This window comes from Erinaceus europaeus, chromosome 2 (assembly GCF_950295315.1).
Source record: "Erinaceus europaeus chromosome 2, mEriEur2.1, whole genome shotgun sequence".
In the NCBI taxonomy this organism is placed as follows: Eukaryota; Metazoa; Chordata; class Mammalia; order Eulipotyphla; family Erinaceidae; genus Erinaceus; species Erinaceus europaeus.
In genome coordinates this window covers 45,491,805-45,512,651 of record NC_080163.1, presented here as the reverse complement: position 1 = coordinate 45,512,651, position 20,847 = coordinate 45,491,805, and the positions used below count along the sequence as shown (strand labels likewise).

The following is a 20,847-nucleotide window of genomic DNA, read 5'->3' as shown; positions in this document are numbered from 1 at the left end:
TACGGTTTCTCTCCACTGTGAGTTCTTTCATGTCTCTGAAGACTACTAGAATGACTGTATGTTTTACTACATAGTTTACATTCATAGGGTTTCTCTCCATTGTGAGTTCTTTCATGTTGCTGAAGATGATTAGAATAAGTGAATAATTTGTTGTATACTTCACATATAAAAATTTTTAATGCCACACTCCTAATTCCAATATTTTTAAGTTTTGATAGTACTAGAATTTTTAAAAATTGTATCTTTATTATTAACTTATTCATCCTTAAATTGTTTTTAATTTACTATTTATTTTTCCCTTTTGTTGCCCTTGTTGTTTTATTGTTGTTGTTACTGATGTCGTCATTGTTGGATAGGACAGAGAGAAATAGAGAGAGGAGGCGAAGACAGACACCTGCAGACCTGCTTTACCACCTGTGAAGCGACTGCCCTGCAGCTGGGGAGCTGGGGGCTCAAACCGGGATCCTTACGTCAGTCCTTGCGCATTGCACCACGTGTGCTTAGCCCACTGAGCTACAGCCTGACCCCCTGTAAACTTGTATTTATTTATTTGTTTATTTATTTTATTTTTTTTACCAGAGCACTGCTCAGCTCTGTTTAATGGTGGTGTAGGGGATTAAAATTGAGACTTTGGGGAGTCGGGCTGTAGCGCAGCGGGTTAAGCGCAAGTGGCGCAAAGCACAAGGACCGGCATAAGGATCCCGGTTCGAACCCCGGCTCCCCACCTGCAGGGGAGTCGCTTCACAGGCGGTGAAGCAGGTCTGCAGGTGTCTATCTTTCTCTCCTCCTCTGTCTTCCCCTCCTCTCTCCATTTCTCTCTGTCCTATCCAACAACGACGACAACAACAATAATAACTACAACAATAAAAACAACAAGGGCAACAAAAGGGAATAAATAAAATAAAATAAAATAAATAAAATAAAATAAAAAATAAAATTGAGACTTTGGAGCCTCTGGCTCGAGAGTTTCTTTGCATAACCATTATGCTATCTAACCCTGCCCTAAAAGTTTCTTTCTTTTTGTTTTTTAAATCATTATTATCTTATTGGATACAGACAGTCAGAAATCGAGGGGTAAGGGGGTGACAGAGAGAGTGAGAGACACTTGCAGCACTGCTTTACCACTTGCAGGTGAAGACCAGGGGCTTGAACCTGGGTCCTTGTGTATTGTAATATGTGCGCTCAACCAGGTGCGCCACCACCCAGTCCCTAACTTTATTTTATTTTTCTATTGGATAGAGACAGCCAGAAATTGGGAGAGAAGGGGTAGGTAGACAGGGAGGGAGACAGAGAGACACTGGCAACCCTACTTCAGCACTTATGAAGCTTTCCCCCTGCAGGTGGGGATCAGGGGCTTGTACCCGGGTCCTTGTACACTGTAATGTGAGCACTTAACCAGGTGAGCCACCACCTGGCCCCTCTAGATTTTTTTTTTTTTTTAATAAAGAGAACCTTGTAATAGTTTCCCAGCATCCTAATAAAAGTCTAAGACAAGTAGAAGACATAACAAGTTTTACATATTTTCATAGGAATTATCCAAGCACGATCTAAAAATCTGTTCAGGGATTGGAAATTTGTAGCATTATACTAAATTTAGTTAGTTCTTTGTGCTTATATTTACCAAAAACTAAGATTACTTTTAAAAAATATTTTATGTATTTATTAACAGACAAAGAGTTAAGGAGGAAGAGAGAAGGGCAGAGAGCGAACACCAGAGATGGCAGGATTATTGATCTTGAGACCTCAAGCTTCCAATTCTAGCATCTTACTCACTATACCAACTCCCAGGCCCCTAAGATTAGGTTTTATTTTTATTTATTTATATTTTATTAACTTATCTATTTGATAGAGACAGAGAGAAATGAATAAAGAGGGAGAGAGAGACAGACACCTGCAGCCCTGCTTCATCACTTGTGATGCTTCCCTCCTGCTGATGGGGACCAGGGACTTGAACCTGGGTCCTTATGCATGACAATGTGTGTATTCAACCAGGTGCACCACCACCTGGTTCCTTATTTTTAATGCTTATTCTTATGAGAGAGAAACATATCATCACTGCTTAGTTTCGGGATATGGTGTTGCCAAGGATTGAACCTAAGCTGACAGGTATGTAAATAAATACGGTGTTCTAAAGTGTTGAGCTATCATCTCCCTGGGATAGTTTTGATTTTGTTTTTATATGGTTGGGGAAAAAAAAGGAAAAATATTTTATGACATGTAAAAATGATAAAAAGTTCAAATTTCTGAGTCTATAGTGAAGTTCTATTGGAAGATAATCACAGTCTAATCTTTAGCTACTATCTACAGCTGCTTTCATGTGATAGTAGCACAGGTGAGTAGTTATAAAACCCTATGGTCTACGAAGCCTAACAGAATTACTATTTAGCATTCTAATGGATAATAAAAAAATTTTTTAAAATTATTTCACTGCTCTGTTGATAAGAGAAAATTGGGTACTTAAAAATTATAGACAAAGAAGGAACCTTTATAGTCAACTACCTTCAAGTTTCACTTTTAGAATGAATCTTTTTGTTTTGATTTTAACAGTGCAAATTTATGGTAGATGTACTGAAATTTATCTAATTCTCAAGTGGCAAAACATTAAGGTTTCTATTTTTCCCTTATTAAAAGAAATGCAACAAAGAATATGTTCATTTATACATATCTTTGAGCACTTATCTAATTATATGCTTCAGGTTAGATTTCTCTAAGTAGGACAGCTAGAGTAAGCATATATACCTTTTCATCACTGTTGTATCATTATCATGTTTTGATTATTTTGTCACACACCTCCATTAAGTGATTGGAGAAATAGCTAACTATGCAGAACATGAGACTTGCTTGTCTGGAGTTCCTGGTTCAAGCCCCAGTGCCACAGTACCAGAGTGGTGCTCTGTATTATTGCTTACTCTCTTTTCTTTTGCTTCATTCTCTCCCTCATATGTTAATGAAGAGAAGCAATCTTTGAGAAAAAAAAAAAACCAATTAACTACAACACATAACAGACATCATACTACTCTAATTTTTCCACCCCCTTGCTATTAATAACAAAAAGAGACTTTTTTTTTTATAGTCTGATATTTTAGTGTGGCTGTGTTGGTACCTGTTACAATCTGAGCTTCTCCATGCCATCTAAGAACCAAAAGAAGAAAGATACCAAGAAAGACAAAGATCCAGCGTAGCAATATGGGTGCAAGGCCAAAAAAAAAAAAAAAAAAAAGCTCCAAGCACAAGTTTAATAACCCAGTCTTTTTTTGACACAACCACCCACAAGAAACTCTGTAAGGAACTTCCCACCTATAAGTTAATAACCCCTGATTTATGTCTGGGACTAAAGATTCTTGGTTCCCAGGCAAGGGCAGCACTTCAGGAATTCCTCAGTATAAGGTTTAAAAATAGAAGGGCTCAAGTAATTTACACTAGACACATCAAGGAAAGAGACATCCTAGCTGCTGGTAAAGAGGCAAGAACAGGTCCCACCAACTGAACATTAAAAATAAATAAAGCTTTACTTAAAAAAAACAACAAACCTGTAAATTTTAAGTCTAGCAAATCCAAAAACTACTAAATTTCTCTTTTATTGTGCATTGTTTTATGAGTAAAGTTTTACATTCCTCATCTATTTGTTGAAGATTTTTTCCCCTATAAATTGCCTATTGGTGTGATTATTTTTTATTCTAGACAGGCTTGTCATTGATTGATAACAACTCCTGTTTTCATTTGAAAAATGTGAAAATTTTAGCATTTCTCAAATGATCACATCTTTTTCTTCCATAAATCATTAACAAAGTATCTTTATATTATCCTTTATTCCTAGATGACTGAATTTGATCATTGCGTTTGTTCTTTTCATAACTTCTGCATTCAATAACACCCTCATATTAAAGGTAAACAGACTGATTAAAAGTGATTGTGTATTAAACATTTACTGTTCATTATAACACACATCCTTAGGCTGGTCCTTGGGCTTTGTGCCGCCTGCGCTTAACCCGCTGCGCTACAGCCCGACTCCCATAACACACATCCTAAGTTATTCGTATACTCGGTAACTAGAGACCTAATATACAACTTATAACCTAGATTTTTTTTTTTTGCCTCCAGGGTTATTGCTGGGGCTGTGCTTGCACTACAAATCCACCGCTCCTGGAGACTAACTTTTCCCCTTTGCTGCCCTTGTTGTTTATCTTTGTTGCTGTTATTATTATTGTTGTCATTGCTGTCCTTGTTGTTGGATAGGACAGAGAGAAATTGAGAGAGATGGTGAAGACAGAAAGGAGAAGAGAAAGACAGACACCTGTAGACTTACTTCACTTGTGAGGTGACCCTGGGGCTTGAACTGGGATCCTTAAGCTGGTCTGTGTGCTTTGTGCCATGTGCACTACCACCCAAACCCCGCCTAGATCTTCTATTAAGAATTTGTTTGTTTATGAGAGAGAGAGAGAGAGAGAGAGAGAGAGAGAAAGACCGAGACCAGAGCACTGCTCATTTCTGATTTACGATATTGCCATGGGCAGAACAGAAAACGTGAGGCCTCATGAATGCAAATTCTGTGTTTCAACATATTGAGTTAGCTCCCTGGCTCTAACCCAAATTGCGTTAATTTTTTCTCAGAGAAAAAAAAAAAAGACACAATTTAGGAAATTGTGATCTACAGAAAATCAAATCCTTACATGTTTCTAAATACTTTCCTGAGGGAGGAGGGTAGATAGCATAATGGTTATGCAAAGAGACTCTCATGCATGAGGTTCCAAAGCCCCAGGTTCAATCCCCCGAACCATCATAAACCAGAGCTGAACAGTGCTCTGGTATTAAAAACAAACAAACAAACAAAAAAAACTTTCTTGATAGGCCCAAAAAAGCAAACTGATTTTTGAAAGTATATAATTAATAAATTTCTTTTGAAGGAAACTCTTATTAAGATTATTGATCAAGGGGGCTGCGTGGTGGTGCACCTGGCTTACTTGGTCCACACCCACGGGGGGGCGGGGGGGGGAGGTATTTCCCAAGTGATGAAACAATGCTGTCTCTCCCTCTCAACCTCTGTCTCTATCCAAAATAAATAAATAATAATAAATCCCCCACAAAATAAAATCATTGGTCAGATGGATGGCAAATTAATTCCAGGACATTTTCTACAATTTCTACCAAGAATAATTGTTTTTCCCACTTACCTTTTCCAGATCAAGTTCCTTTAAAAGAATACTTGCATTCTTATTTGCTTCTGCAGCCTGTTGGTCTTTAGCCTTCACAATTGTCTCAACACATTGATGACATTTTTTTAAAAGTTCCTAATGTGGAAAATGGAATTGTATCAAAATAAAGCATAATATAAACTGGAAAATAAAATAAATAAATTGATCTGATGAATACACCAAATCCAGATATTAAAAGATCAACGAACTGAAAATTAAGGCACCATTTTCTAAAAATATAATTTTTACAAAAACAAAACAAAGGGCAGAGGATAGATAGCATAATAGTTATACATAAAGAATCTCATGCCTGAGGATCTAAAGTCCCAGGTTCAGTACCCTGCACCACTATAAACCAGAGCTGAGAAATGCTCTGGTAAAATAAATAAAAATAATAAATAAATAAAATATAAAAAAAAGAAAACAAAATAACTCTCAGGACATCAGTTTCATAACAGACAAAAAAACAGGTTGCCAACTGCATGCTTTGGCATCTAATTTCAGGAAGGATAAAAAATGGTGTTTAATAAATTATTAAACCGACCTTATCTGTAATTGTTGCGATGTATCTCATACATTCTATATCCGAAGGGAATTGATTGACTTCTTTCACCAAATATTGAACAACTTTCACATGTCCCTATAAATACAACAAAACATACAAAAGAAGTCATTGAAATGTTGTAAATGTTTAAAAAACTAAACACTAAAAGGTCTATTTCCAGGTGATCTAAATCAAAAATTCCAATTACAAAAATAAACACTGTTAAATTTATAAAAAGTAAAAGATAAAACCTGTTCAGGAACATATAGTGGGTCAAAATCTCAATGGATATTTATCTTATGTATAATTTGTTCAACTGCTACTGAAAATAGAAAAAAGTTGATAGGAAAAGACTGTTTCCCAAGATAAAGCTAGTAAATAACAATTGTAAATATAAAAGGAACCTAAATATAAAAAGGGAAATAAAATAGTCCTAAAATAAGTATGCTTAGTTATTCAAAAGAGTATTTCTGTTTTAAAATGTTTTTTCTTTTTTTATCTTTATTTATTGGATAGAGACAGCCAGAAATCAAGAGGGAAGGGGGTGATAGAGAGGGAGAGAGACAGAGAGACACCTGCAACACTGCTTCACCACTCACAAAGCTTTCCCCTGCAAGTGGGGACCGGGGGCTCGAACCCATGTCCTTGCGCATTGTAATGTGTGTGCTCAACCAGACCACCCGGCCCCTCAAAAGAGTATTTCAATTCTTTATTCCTAAACTAAAACAATGTAGGCTGTTGTGCAATTTGTCTGAGTCCAATGACTTGAGTACACACAAAACATAAAATGAATTTTCTGGGGCCATACATATATTATTTTAATATAACCATACTTGTACAGCTTCCCATTTTACTAAGGATTTAAAAGCATCCTCAAAAATTAGTCTGATTGGGATAACTTTTTTTTTTTTTTAAATTTCTTGCCCACATATCTGATCTGAATTTAGTTAATATGGGTTCTGAGTTGGCAGGTTCAATCTCCCACACCACCATAAACCAGAGCTGATTAGAGATCTAGGAAAGACGAACAAACCAGCCACCTAAATAATGATTGAAATCATAAAATCACCGAAGTCAGAAAAGTGGTTGCTTCTGGGGAAGATAATTGAGAATGGATAAAATGAAACTTTTAGAATTCTGGGAACTGATTATTACTATTTTTTGCCGGTAATCAAAACTTTGAAAAACTGACAGCATTAAGGATCCCAGTTTGAGCCTCTAGCTCCACACCTGTAGGTAGGTTGCTTCACAAGCAGTGAAGCAGGTCTGCAGGCGTCTATCTTCTCTCCCTCTCTGTCTTCCCATCCTCTCTCAATTTTTCTCTATACTATTTGACAACAACAACAATGAAAACAAGAGCAATGGAGGCGACAAAAATGGCCTCATAGTGCAGGCACTAAGCCCCACTGATAACCCTGGAGGCAAAAAAAAAAAAAATGAAGACACCCATCTATCTATAAAATTTATCCTTATATTTAATTTTTTATGTAACAAAACTAGGCACCAAGCAATCTAGTAATGATGTTGCTTATAGTACTTTTAAGTATACAAAGAGAATGGAAAGAGAGCAGACATTTATGTATAGAGATAATCAAGTCTTGTGGTTTGGGAGGTGGCACAGTGGATAAAGCATCGGACTCTCAAGCATAAGGTCCTGAGTTCAATCCCCGGCAGCACATGTACCAGAGTGATGTCTGGTTCTTTTGCTCTCTCCTTCTATCTTTCTCATTAATAAGTAAATAAAGTCTTTTAAAGAAAAAGAAATAATCAATTCTCTGGGGTCAGGCAGTAGCACAGTGGGTTAAGCGCACGTGGTGCAAAGTGCAAGGACTGGCATAAGGGTCCCAGTTCGAGTCCCCGGCTCCCCACCTGCAGAGGAGTCGCTTCACAGGCGGTGAGGCAGGTCTGCAGGTGTCTATCTTTCTCTCCCGCCTCTGTCTTCCCTTCCTTTTTTCATTTCTCTCTGTCCTATCCAACAACGATGACATCAACAACGATAATAATGACCATAACAATGGTAAAACAACCAGGGTAACAAAAAAGCGAAAAAATGGACTCCGGGAGCAGTGGATTCGTGGTGCAGGCACCGAGCCCCAGCAATAACCCTGGAGGCAAAAAAAAAAAAAAAAAATACACACACACACAAAGAAATAATCAAGACTCCAAGATTTACTTTTCTTACATGACTTGAACATGGCCTTGGTTTGAACTTGTTAAATTTTATTTTCCCTCCATATCAAATTACCTTTCGAAATGCTGACATAAGAGGTGTGATTTTCCGATTATCTGCTGCATCCACATCAGCACCCGCTTGCACCAGCAATTGCACCACATCAAAATGACCACCATTGGATGCTAACCAAAGTGGTGTGTTTCCCTTTTTGTTACGAACATCAATATGGGCTCCCCTATAAAAATTAAAGAATGTTAATGAAAATAATCTGTCCTTTAAAATGTCAGTAGAGTAAAATCAATTTTAATAATTCAGAGTCTGAAGTGAAAAATATCATAGAAAAAGGTATAGATAAGTATAGAGTTTACCTACCTACTAATCAGGAGCTCACAAAATTTGTAATGGCCTTTGTCTGCTGCAATTGTTAAAGCAGTATCTCTTGAGGAAGGCACAGGAGGTGCATTGACATCTGCCCCTTTATCAAGAAGAACTCTTCCAACTTCTGCATAACCTCCAGATGCAGCTTCCATCAATGGAGTAAGACCAGTCTGTTAAAGTCAAAAAAACTGTGTGAGTAAACTATCAGTCAGAGACAAATTTTAATGCCTTATTTGAGAGAAGTGAGGTCAGGAAAACAAAAGCAAAACAGACATGGAGAGAGAAGAGATACCATAGCACTATGCCACCATCCATATACTCCTGTGAAGTGCCTGGCTTCAAATTCAGGGCCTTGTATATGGCAAATATTTACTCTATCTGGGAAAGTTTTCACCCAGTCTCAATATAATTTCTTTAGAAAAAGTAAAATAAGGGCAGCCTGGGGTGGGGTGTGTGTGGCACAGTATTGGGTTTCTGAACTTGCAAACGTGAAGTTCCATTTGATCCCAGCATCACATATTCCAGAGTGTTTATTCCTCTATATTTCTTGAAATAAACAGAAAAAAAAAGAAAGGGACCAGGTGGTAGCACACCAGGTTAAGTGCACATAGTGTAAAGCACAGGGCCTGGAGCAAAGATCCTGGTCTGAAACCCCAGGTCCCTGCCTTCAAGGAGGTCACTTCGCAAGCAGTAAAGCTGTCTGCACGTGGCACAAAGCGCAAGGACCCACGCAAGGATCCGGGTTCGAATCCTTGGCTCCCCACCTACTGGGGGTCGCTTCACAGGCGGTGAAGCAGGTCTGCAGGTGTCTATCTTTCTTTCCTCCTCTGTCTTCTCCTCCTCTCTCAATTTCTTTGAGAGAAATTTCTCTTATCTAACAACAACAGCACCAACAACAATGGAAAAAAGGTGACCACAGGAGCAGTGGATTTGAAGTGTAGGCACTGAGCCCAAGCTATAACAATGGAGGCAAAAAAAGAAAAAAAAAGTCTAAAACAATGGGTCTAGGAATGGTTCACCCAGCAGGATGAATAGCTTTTTTGGTGAATGGCTTGGATTTGAGTCCATGATACTAAGAAAAGCTCTGATGCTATGGTGTCTCTTCTATCTTCTTTCTCTCTCTCTCTCCTCCAGGGTTACCAGTCGGTGCTGGCACCACTGCTCCTGGCGGCCATTTTTCATTTTTACTGGATAGGAGAGACACTGAGATTTCTTTAGGACAAACAGGCTATGTCTAAAATTTATAATACAAAAAGTTAAACTAGATAGTAATAAAATTCATTTGTCTTTGTGCAAATAAAGTCTATGGGTAAATACACTTCCTTATGACTTAGATAAATATATATATAGTGGTCTGGGAGGTGGTGCAGTACATAAAGTAATGGAATCTCAAGCATGAAGTCCTCAGCAGTGCATATGCCAGAGTTATGCTCTGATGCCTTTCCCCATAAATACATATATGCATACACAGCTATTTATATGTATGTTGTCTTATACATCCACCTAAGTCACACCTTCCTGTTGTTCTAATACCTTTCAATTCTAAGAAATTCAAAATACTAATATACTACTACTTAACACATGCCAGAATCTGTCAGTCATTAGATTCTAGGTAACTTAATTTTATAATATATACAGTAATTTCATGACTAGCATTTAAAAAAAATTCATCATGACTTCTATTTATTTATTTAAATATTTTATTCATTTATGAGAAAGATAGGAGGAAAGACTCAGATATCACTCTGATATATGTGCTGCCGGGACTGAACTTGGGACCTCATGTTTGAGAGTCCAATGCTTTATCCACTACACTACCTCCTGGACCATGGAATTTTTAACCAATTATAAAAACATGCTTCATTAAAGTAGTTCATATTAAAAGTTTCTACAAAGTAATATTACTAAAACCAAAAGCTGAAAACTGGAGAACACATAGGCTTGCAAGGTTGAGGCTAGAAATAAAACTGACCCTATTTTATTTATTGTCCTTAATAAGTATCATGAAGGGTGATACAACCTAGTCCTATATTGGGGCATTAATTTAACTTATGGAAATTAAAAATTATGGAGTCAATTTGAGTTGAAATAACATATTATTGGAGGAAGTGGGGAGTGGGGAGCCAGGTAGTAGCACAACTGGTTAAGTGAATGTGTTACCATATGCAAGGACTAGGGGTCAATTTCCTGGTCCCCACCTTCGGGGAAATGCTTCACAAGCAGTAAAAGCAGTGTTGCAGGAGTGTATCTCTATCCCTCTCTTTCCTCTTCCCCTCTCAATTTCTCTATGTCCTATCAAATAAACAAAATTTTAAACAATCTTTAAAAGGGAAAAGGAATACTCTATTATTTGTACTAGAAATGTTATATAAAGTGATTCCCAAATCAAAAGATGCTTACCTTTGCTCTATGTTCAACATTGGCTTTTCGGTCCAGAAGCAAACTGACTACTTCTGCTCGACCTTGAAAACAGGCCAAGGTGAGAGCTGTGTTCCGATTGGTCTCTATTTGGGCGTTTATGTCTGAACCCATATCAAGCAGCAGTTTCACTGCAGGAACATGTCCATTCATTGCAGCCAACATCAGGGGAGAAATACCTAGTTTACTTCCAGTCCTAAAGGGAAAAAATATACTTAGAAAATAAAAATAATATGCTGCCTCCACGGATATTGCTGGGGTTTGGTACCTGGACGAATTACCATATTTTCCCTCCTTTGCTTCATACATTCTTTCTTTCTTTTTGATAGGAGATAAATTGAGAGGGGAGTGGGAATAGAAAGGGAGAGAGACAGACTCCTGCAGAACTGCTTCACCACTTGTAAAGCTTCCCTGCTGCTGTTGGGGACCTGGGGATCCAACCTAGATCTGTTTCCAAGGTAATGCATATGCACAACCAGGTGCACCAATGACTGGCCCATTGTTTCTTCTTCCTCTATTATTATTATTATTTGCTGTCAGGGAATCTCCGGGACTTCCTGCCTAAGAAAACCCACTGTTCTTTGAGGACTCTTTAGTCTGCTTTCACTTTTATAGAGGATAATATAGAAAAGGAGAGAGACAGACAAAAACCAGTACTAAAGCACGACCCCATCACTCATGAAGTTTTCCCCCCAGGTGGTTAAACTGGGTCAAGTGTGAGTTCTATCATATACTCTTATCTGCTGGCCCTGCCCAATGCTCTGCCCACCCTTTGCATATGTAAGCTTGGTGCCTGCATAACTCCCTTATTCCTATTGGTCAATATTTTTCTTTTCTGTATTTAAAAAAATACTTATTTTAATGAGAGAAGTAGGGAGAGGGAGGTGGGGAGAGAGAGTGAGAGCGTGAGCAAGAGAGAGAGAGAAGTAGTGTTGTATGCTTTATATTGGGTTCTAGTTCTCCCCTGCCCACAACTAGGGTGTGTCTCCATCTTGAATGGGTGTAACAAAAGGTTAAAAGACGTTGTTGATATGTAAAAGTCTCAAATTCCTTCTCTTTTAGAAATATGCTAATAACAAGTTTTGTTTCATAGTAAGTAAATTGCAGCCAGCTGCCTTTGGGACTCTAGGCCGTTCCCCGCCCCCATGCAAATGTCCGTCCGTGGAGAAAGTATGCCCCCCAGAGGCAAGAAATGTTTTTTTTAAGCTGATAAAGTTTTGCACACTGGTTCTTGTTACTTGCTTACATGTTTCTCCATGTTTGTGCCAGTTTATTTTTTTTAAATGCCTGTATGATATATGTTTCTGTTCACCCCACACCCTTGATACTATAGTCATTTAGTTAAAAAGAAAAGGGGGAATTGTTGTATGCTTTATATTGGGTTCTAGTTCTCCCCCGCCAAGAGAATTGGATCAGTCCTGCTAATTTCGCAGGCCCGCTTGGCCCCGCCCCAAGGAACCCTGAGAGAGGGTTCCTGAGTTCCAGAGAGAGAGTTGGAGAGTTCCACAGTTGGAGAGTTGAAGAGTTGCAGAGGGCCAGAGTTTCAGAGTTCCAGAGGAAGGGAGAGTGCTTGCGCCGCCACAAAGAGACAGCAGAGTTCTGTTTGGTGATTAGTTTGTCTTAGTTTATGAATTGTTGTTCCTGAATAAAGAAATACAGCTGCCCTGCCCAGCCGTTGTCTCCGCGTCTCTGTTACCCACCGTGAAGCTAGCCAGCCCGGCTAGAGCCACAAAATTTTAACAACGTAGAGATAAAGGGGGAGAGAGAGAGAGAGAGAGAGAGGAAGGGAGAGGAAGGGAGAGAAAGAGAGAGACACCAGATCACTGCCAGTATGGTTCCGTAGCCCCCATGTCCACTTGGTCGATTCCAAATTATATTCCTCCATGAGGATAATTTCTGGAACCATCCGTTCCACCCCGGTTCCATGGCTGCCAGTTCTTAGCAACATCGCCCCGCCAGATATTCGTCGGGATGCGGCATCATCTAAGTTCATTTCCCACGTCTATGCTCGACCGGACCTGCCAATATACGCGGATATCTTCGCCCACCCTGTCCAACGCTTGACGTCTCGTCATCCAATCTGGTCCCCTACGCCTACACTGAACTTCTCTGTTCCAGACTCTTGGAAACAGAGTTGGTAGTCAGCTGAGGTAAAGAACAAACACCTCATCACAGACCCCTGCAAGCGTCAACCGGCTTTGACCTAGCACAATATGATTGGGCCCTCCTCAATCGCTATCGAACAGGCCATGGCCGGTGCGCCACTATGTTCCATCGCTGGGGAGCCAGAGACGACCCGAACTGCCCCTGCGGCTTCAGACAGACTATGACCCACATAGTCAACGACTGCCACCTCTCCAGATTCAAAGGAGGTCTCGAAACTTTACATCAGGTTCAACCTGACGTTGTTGACTGGCTACGGAAGAAGGGCAAACACTAGAAGAACTGCTCAGCCTTGGCTTACTCTGGTGCTATGGACTTAAGTTGAGATCTCAGGCATGAGAGTTTTTTTGCATATTTATTATGCTGTTTCCCAAGCTCTTTGTCTTTTTCTTTCTGTCTTTTTTAAAAAAATCTATTTTATTTATTTTTCGTTTCTGTTTCCCTTTTGTTTTTTTATTGTTGTAGTTATTGTTGTTGTTATTAATGTCATTGTTAGCTAGGCTAGAGAGAAGTGGAGAGAGGAGGGGAAGACAGAGAGGGGGAGAGAAAGATAAGACACCTGCAGACCTGCTTCACCGCCTGCGACTCCCCTGCAGGTGGGGAGCCGGGGCTCCAACCAGGATGGTTACATTGGTCCTTGTGCTTCGCACCATGTGCACTTAACCTGCTGCGCTACCACCCGACTCTCACTGTCCTTTTTTTTGGGGGGGGTTGGTAGAAAGAAGGAGAGATATCTGTAGTATGCTGCATTATTAGTGAAGCTTCGCCCCGGCAAGTCAGGCTCGCACCTGGGTCCTCATATAAGGTAACATGTGCTCTACCAGGTAAGTCAGCACTAAGGGCCAACATATTGCTAAAAGGACAGACAAGGACAACTACCAGATGGTTTCATTCATATATGAGATACAGATGACTAAAGCAAATGAACTTGCAAAAAGAAATAGTAAAATTGGGAGTCGGGCGTAATGCAGTGGGTTAAGTGCACGTGGCGCCAAGCGCAAGGACCGGTGTAAGGATCTAGGTTTGAGCCCTGGGCTCCCCACCTTCAGGGGAATCGCTTCACAGGTAGTGAAGCAGGTCTGCAGGTGTCTTTCTTTCTCTTCCCTCCCCCTCCATTTCTCTCTGTCCTATCTAACAATGACATTAATAACTACAACAAGCAACAAGGGCAACAAAAGGGAAAATAAATGAAATTTTAAAAAAATTTATTAAAAAAAGAAATAGCAAAATTATCTCTTTAACTTTGTGAAAGCTAGGGTCAATTGGGGTGGCACAAAACTTTGGTGGAGGATTTGATGACTAATATACACTAATTACAGATATAAAATTATACTCCTGAAATCTTATAATTTTGGGCTGGGGGGATACTGTCATAGTTATGTAAAAAGCCTTTCATGCCTGAGGCACCAAAGGTCCCAGGATCAAACCCCAGCAACACCATCAGCCAGCGCTGAGCAATGGTCTGGTAAAAAAAAAAAAAGTTATAATTTTGTAAAGCAGGGGCTGGGTGGTGGCACATACAGTTGAGTACACACATTATAATGTACAAGGACCTGGGTTCAAGGTGCAGTGCTATGGGTGTCTCTCTCTTCCTTTTAATCTCCCCTACCCCCTTTCAATTTCTGTCTCTATCTAAAATAGGTAAATATTTAATAAAATTTAAATAAAAAATAACTTTGAAAAAACACTGGTAAGACAATAAAAAAGAAAAAACCACATAGACAATATTAAAATGTTTCAGTAAATAAAAGTACCCAATAACAACAAATCAATTAGATAAAAGAAAACTTGGGGCCAGGTATTGGTACACCTGGATGAGTACACATGCTACAATGTAAAAGGACCCAGGCTAGAGTCCCCAGCCCCCACCTGCAGGGGGAAAGCTTCAAAAGTAGTGAAGCATTGTTGCTCTATCTGCCAACTCCCCCCTCAATTTCTCTGTCTCTATGCAAATAAATAAAAAATAATATCTGGGGGGTTGACCACTAGCGTAGTGGGTTAAGCGCACATGGCGCAAAGCACAAGGACTGGGATAAGCATCCGGGTTTGAGCCCCTAGCTCCCCACCTGCAGGGGAGTTGCTTCACAGGCGGTGAAGCAGGTTTGCAGGTGTCTATTTTTCTCTCCTCCTCTCTGTCTTCCCGTCCTCTCCTAATTTCTCTGTCCTATCCAACAACAATATCAATAACAACAATAATAACCACAACAACAATAAAAAACTAACAACCAGGTCAACAAAAGGGGAAAAAATAGCCTCCAGGAACAGTAGATTCATGGTGTAGGCAACAAGCCCCAGCAAAACTCTGGAAGAAAAAACAAAACAAAACAAACTAATAATAATAAAATACCTATATATTCTGGCACTACAAATCCACTGCTCCTGGCATCCATCCCCCCCTTTTCTATTTTATTTAATAGGATAGAGAGAAATTGAAAGGGAATGGGAGATAGAGAGGGAGAAAGAGAGAAACCTTCAGATCTGCTTCAATGCTCTGAAGCATGCCCCCACAGATGGGGAGCCGAAGCTCGAAACTGGGTCCTTGCAGATCCTTCCACATAGTACTATGTGTGCTTAACCTGGTTTACCATCGCCTGGCACCCTAAATTGTCAAAAAAAATTAAAAAAAGAAAAAAGGAAAACCTTACAGTTTAAAACATATCCCCTATTTAGAGGTTGTAATTTTCCAACTATATATAATTATAAACATTTTTTTGGGGGGAAAAAGATGTATTTAAAAACAACTATCATGAAGCTAAGGAAATGGCACCGAACACTGGACTTGAATGCCCGTGATTCCCAGTTCCAGTCCAGAACCTTAAGTGATCTGGATTCTAACTCATTCTTCCCCTTCGTCTCCCCTTTTGTTTCATGTGAAACTCTCATATGCAATTAATTAAAGTTCTACTTTTTTAAAAAAAACGTTTAAAATTTATTTTATTTATTTATTTTCCCTTTTGTTCTCATTTTTTATCGTTGTTGTAGTTATTGTTGTTATTGATATTGTCGTTGTTGGATAGGACAGAGAGAAATGGAGAGAGAAATGGGAAGACAGAGAGGGGAGAGAAAGATAGACACCTGCAGACCTGTTTCACCACCTGCAGGTGTGGAGCCAAGGTCTCAAACCATGACCCTTATGCCATCCTTGCGCTTTAAGCCACGTGCACTTAACCTGCTGCGCTACCGCCTGACTCCCCAAAGTTCTACTTTTTAGATTATTTGGCCAAAGGGTTATTGGTGGGGCTTGGTTCTACCTATCTGTTGACCAATTTATTTTTTTAGGTAGAGTGCAAGAGATAAGGAGAGATAGAAAGGGAGAGAAACACAGAGAGGAGAGTGTCACAATATCGCTCCACTCAACTTCTGGTGAAGCTTCCTTACGGATAGGTGCTCCCATGTGGTGGTCAGGGGCTTGAAGCCAGATCCTGGCACAAGGAAATGTGTACAGTTTACCAAAGGAGTAATCTCCAACCCATCCCCCTAAATCTTTACAAAGTAACTAAATAATTGAAACAACTACCTTGGCTGAAATAAGCTTCAAGTCCTTATATGCATATTATAGAAATAATTACTGACTTTGTAACTTTGGTAATATTTAATTAAAAATGTTATCTATCCATGTATTTAGAAGACAGTTAACTTCAATATGCTAATTATGAGTACTAATAAGATAGACATGTAGTAGATACCTTGAATTAATTTCTGCCCCTGCATTAAGCAGAATCTTAATGATATTTACATATCCTCCAGATGCAGCTAGACTCAGTGGTGTATAATCAGACACATTCCGGTGTTCCTTATTTGCACCTCGTGCCAGCAGTAAGTCTACTACCTACAAAGTAATATGAGCAGAGAAATTCAATTTACACCATTTTAGTAAGCACAAACAATGTGATCTAAAACTTGTCTAAACATCTAAAATGCTAACTAAACCCCAATATTCAAATTGGCTGTACTAGAGAAATTAATTCAATTTTATATCAAGGAATTCAGAGCTTTAAAGTCCCAATTACAATAAAATAACAAGATGTTATTCTACTTATCAACTGATGAGAGAATTGGCATTTAACATGTGTTAAGATTGTAGATTCTTCAGTCTAGTAAATCTAAGGATAAAGAAAAATTTTATTTTACCTAAAGGCTAAGAAACAAATTGATTAAAAGGACATTAAATTTAGTATATGGTACATGCCATAATGGGTACCATTATGGGATCATCAGCTAAACTGCAAGACATGCATATTTAAAATGTAAGCAAAATATTCGCAAAATGAAAATTTACATGAACATACCTCTTGACGTCCACCAGAACATGCCAATGAAAGTGGAGTATCCTTAGTTCTTTCTGATTGTGCTTCTATATCTCCACCTTTATCCAAAAGGATTTCAACAACCCCAACATGGCCTGCTGTTGCTGCTAGGATCAGCGGTGTGAAACCTAAATCACAAAATAAAAACCTCAAACAAAATTGTTTATTTATTTATTTAGTCATTGTTCTCAACACTCCATTGTTTTAACAGAAAAAGAATTGTAGGGCAGGTACTTAGAATCATTAAACTTAAAAGTGCTGTAGGGCTGGGGAGATAGACCTGCATTCCAAAGGTCCCAGAGATTCTAGGTTCAATTCCCAGCACTACTACATGCTGGAGCTGAGCGGTGATCTCTCTCATAAAAATACATAAATGGGGGTCGGGCGGTGGCGCAGTGGGTTAAGCGCATGTGGTGCAAAGCGCAGGGACCGGCCTAAGGATCCCAGTTAGAGCCCCTGGCTCCCCACCTGCAGGGGAGTCGCTTCACAGGCGATGAAGCAGGTCTGCAGGTGTCTGTCTGTCTTTCTCTCCCCCTCTCTGTCTTCCCCTCCTCTCTCCATTTCTCTGTGTCCTATCCAACAACGAATGACATCAACTATGGCAATAACAATAATCACAACGAGGCTACAACAACAAGGGCAACAAAAAGGGGGGAAAAATGGCCTCCAGGAGCAGTGGATTCATGGTGCAGGCACCAAGCCCAGCAATAACCCTGGAGGGGAAAAAAAAATACATAAATAAAATCTTTAGAAGAAAAGGGTCAAAGAGTATTAGGAGTGGTGCAATAGATTTTCATGTGTGAGGTACCAGAGGTCCAACTCAATTACCAATACCACCATAAGCTGAGCAGTAGTCTACTTAAAAATAAAAAAAACTTCAGAAAAAAATATATATCCTCATTTATTAGATACAAAAAAAAACTATAAATGCCTGGTGAAAAGGAAATACAATATCAAAAAAAACTATTAAAGTTTATATTCATGATACGATTGATACATCTGTGCACTGTTGATTTTATGAGAAAGAAAATCACAATTAACTTTACTTATCTAAACATCATCTAAACAATGGTGATTCAGTTTGTTTTTGAATTCTTACAGAGTGATAACAGACTAACAAATATAGGTGTACCTAACTGAAGTATTCTTACTCATTGTTTTTGCTAAAATAATCTAGAAACTACTATCAATAGAGAAAAAATAGTCTACTTTTATAACTTCACTCAGACTTTATTTGTGACTGACATGTGTCTTACCTTTTTTGTCTCTGTGTTCAATTTTAGCATCTCTTGCAATGAGTACAGAAACAAGTTCTTCATGACCACCTGCACAAGCTAGTGTTAATGCTGTGTCATGATTGCTTTCAGTCTAGGGAAAGGAAAAATAAGTTAGATTTCTTTTTTGTTTACAAGTTACAAAAAAGCAAATGCTTATTTTTACAGTGAATGTATAACGATAATTTTCCATTCCAAATGAGAACAGAATGCAAAATAATTTACGTAAACCAATTTACTTACATGTGCATCAATGTCAACTGAAGGATATAAAGGGGGCATAGACTGGACAGTCATATTGCTTGGAGACTGTGAACAAGGTTCAGGTGTAAGACATTCTGTGGACTGGGAAGAACTGTTTGAACCGGTGGGTACTCTGCTACTCACAGCTGAAAAACAATATTTACACTGCTGAATAATATTTTAAAGAATAAAGTTATTTGTACACTGAAAACAGAAATTTCTATTAAGTAGTAATATAATACAGTAGCAAGTGGCTCAGGAGGTGGCATGGTGGATAAAGTATTGGACCCTTAAGCATGAGGTCCCTAGCTTGATCTCCAGCACTGTACATGCCAGAGTGATGGGTAGTTCTCTCATAAATAATTAGCTAAATTACAATCTTTGAAATCAGATGTACATATATGTAAAACCTTACACCAACACTGACTTCCTAATCTTGCACAAAACTTAACCTGTCTGAGCCTCAGCTTTCCAATATGTAAGTTGGGGACAGCAATAGTACCTGCCTTGTAAAGAAGCACTACTTGATAAAGCACAGAACTTGATATTTAGTGTACAACAAACAAAATTTAGCCTTTTACACTACCAATAAGGTGAAAATAGTTTCCAATTTAAGAAGGAATTTTATATATTACTTCATAAGAGATAAAAACATCCTAAGGACATTAGGGGAAAGAAAGAAAGAGAAAAAAGGCTATTTGTGGGTTTGAACAAATTAGAATGTTTCTTAAAAACAGCTGAAAGTATGCACTTTGAAAATTTAGCACTTTGAAATTAAGTAATGTCTGAAAATCTAATTTTTCAAATGCATACAGGGGTTTTAAATAGGGATATCAAAATGTGGTACTTGAAAATGGAACTGAAAATTAAATTTTTTCACTGAAATAAATGAGTTGTTTATTAGTGAGAGAGAATCAGTGCATCTCTCAGGCACATTGAACTTGGTATTCCATACTCATGATAGTCCAAAGTGATCTGCACTGCGCCACCTCCTAGGCTCATTTCCCTTTCCTTCCTCCTCTCTCTCTTCTACCTTTCAGGCCCATTTCTCCCTGTCCCACTTCCTCTTATCTTATCCTTTTCTTTTACCAGAGTAGTATTCATCTCTAGCGTATAGTGGTACCAAGGGCTGAAACTAGGATCCTAGAGTCTCAGGCATGCAAATCTTTTTCCTATCCATTATGAGATGTCTCCCTGGATGATTCTTAAGACATGAACTTGGCAAAAAAAGGGGCTCATTGATAGAGCACAAAGCTATGCATGTATACATGAGGTCTCAAGTTTCATATGGCAGAATGATGATTTGGTCTTCTCTCATTTTCTCTAAAATAACTACTACATTCTTTGAAAAAAGAAAAGATGACCTGCGCTTCCACAGAAAGGGAAATGAACCTATATTAGAGGAATGCTGTTAGTTGACTATGAAATTATATATATATAACTTATATATATATAATTAAAATGCTGTTAGTTGACTATATAAATTATATATATATAATTTCATAGTATTTGGCACATAGTAAGTGCTCAATACACAGTTATAAAATAATTCATAGTACTTTCAGGACTCAGGAAAAAATATAATCATTAATAATATAGAAAAGACAATAAAATTTAAGGGATGGTAATAACCTATCACTCAGACTGTCAATCCAAAATAAATATGTCTTAAAGGAAATAGTTGGAGAATTTTTACATTGGATCCCAATCAAGGATACCATTCACAAATGTGAATGACTAAGCTTAGTAGAAAATATTAATGCTATATGTGTGTGTGTATTATATATATTAACTACACACACACACACACACACACACACACACACACACACACGTATATATTTTAACCAGAGCACTGCTTAGCTCTGGTTTATGGTGGTGTGGGAGACTGAACCTGGGACTTTGGAGCCTCAGACATGAAAGTCTCTTTGCATAACCACTATGCTATCTCCCCTCCCACTAGATATTTTCTATATGACCTGATCCTACCGCCTCACTACTGATAATGCAAAAGTTTAGCAATAAGTTTCTGTAACTTGTTATCATGTAAACAATAATTTCATTACCTAATTACAAATATGAATGTTATATATTTTCTTTCACCTATAAGAACATGCACAATGCCTTAAAGTTTGCTAATAAATTAAAAACAAAT

The 20,847-nt window shown here is 38.5% G+C and overlaps 2 protein-coding genes across 5 annotated transcripts in view; one reads left to right on the top strand and one right to left on the bottom strand.

Moving 5' to 3' along the window:
- The window catches only part of CD14 (CD14 molecule), a 247,120-nt gene that overhangs the window by 139,761 nt on the left and 86,512 nt on the right, over positions 1-20,847 (top strand). The gene's annotated exons all lie outside the window — the stretch shown is intronic.
- Positions 1-20,847, bottom strand: part of ANKHD1 (ankyrin repeat and KH domain containing 1) — a 132,875-nt gene that overhangs the window by 32,538 nt on the left and 79,490 nt on the right. For all 4 annotated transcript variants that reach the window (XM_060179419.1, XM_060179428.1, XM_060179434.1 and 1 more), the window contains 9 exons: positions 18,693-18,838; positions 18,432-18,543; positions 17,158-17,303; positions 16,555-16,697; positions 10,688-10,901; positions 8,282-8,457; positions 7,982-8,144; positions 5,737-5,832; positions 5,172-5,288 (listed from right to left, as the gene is read on the bottom strand). In XM_060179419.1, the coding sequence (XP_060035402.1) occupies positions 5,172-5,288; positions 5,737-5,832; positions 7,982-8,144; positions 8,282-8,457; positions 10,688-10,901; positions 16,555-16,697; positions 17,158-17,303; positions 18,432-18,543; positions 18,693-18,838 (1,313 nt within the window). The remainder of the gene's footprint in view (positions 1-5,171; positions 5,289-5,736; positions 5,833-7,981; positions 8,145-8,281; positions 8,458-10,687; positions 10,902-16,554; positions 16,698-17,157; positions 17,304-18,431; positions 18,544-18,692; positions 18,839-20,847) is intronic.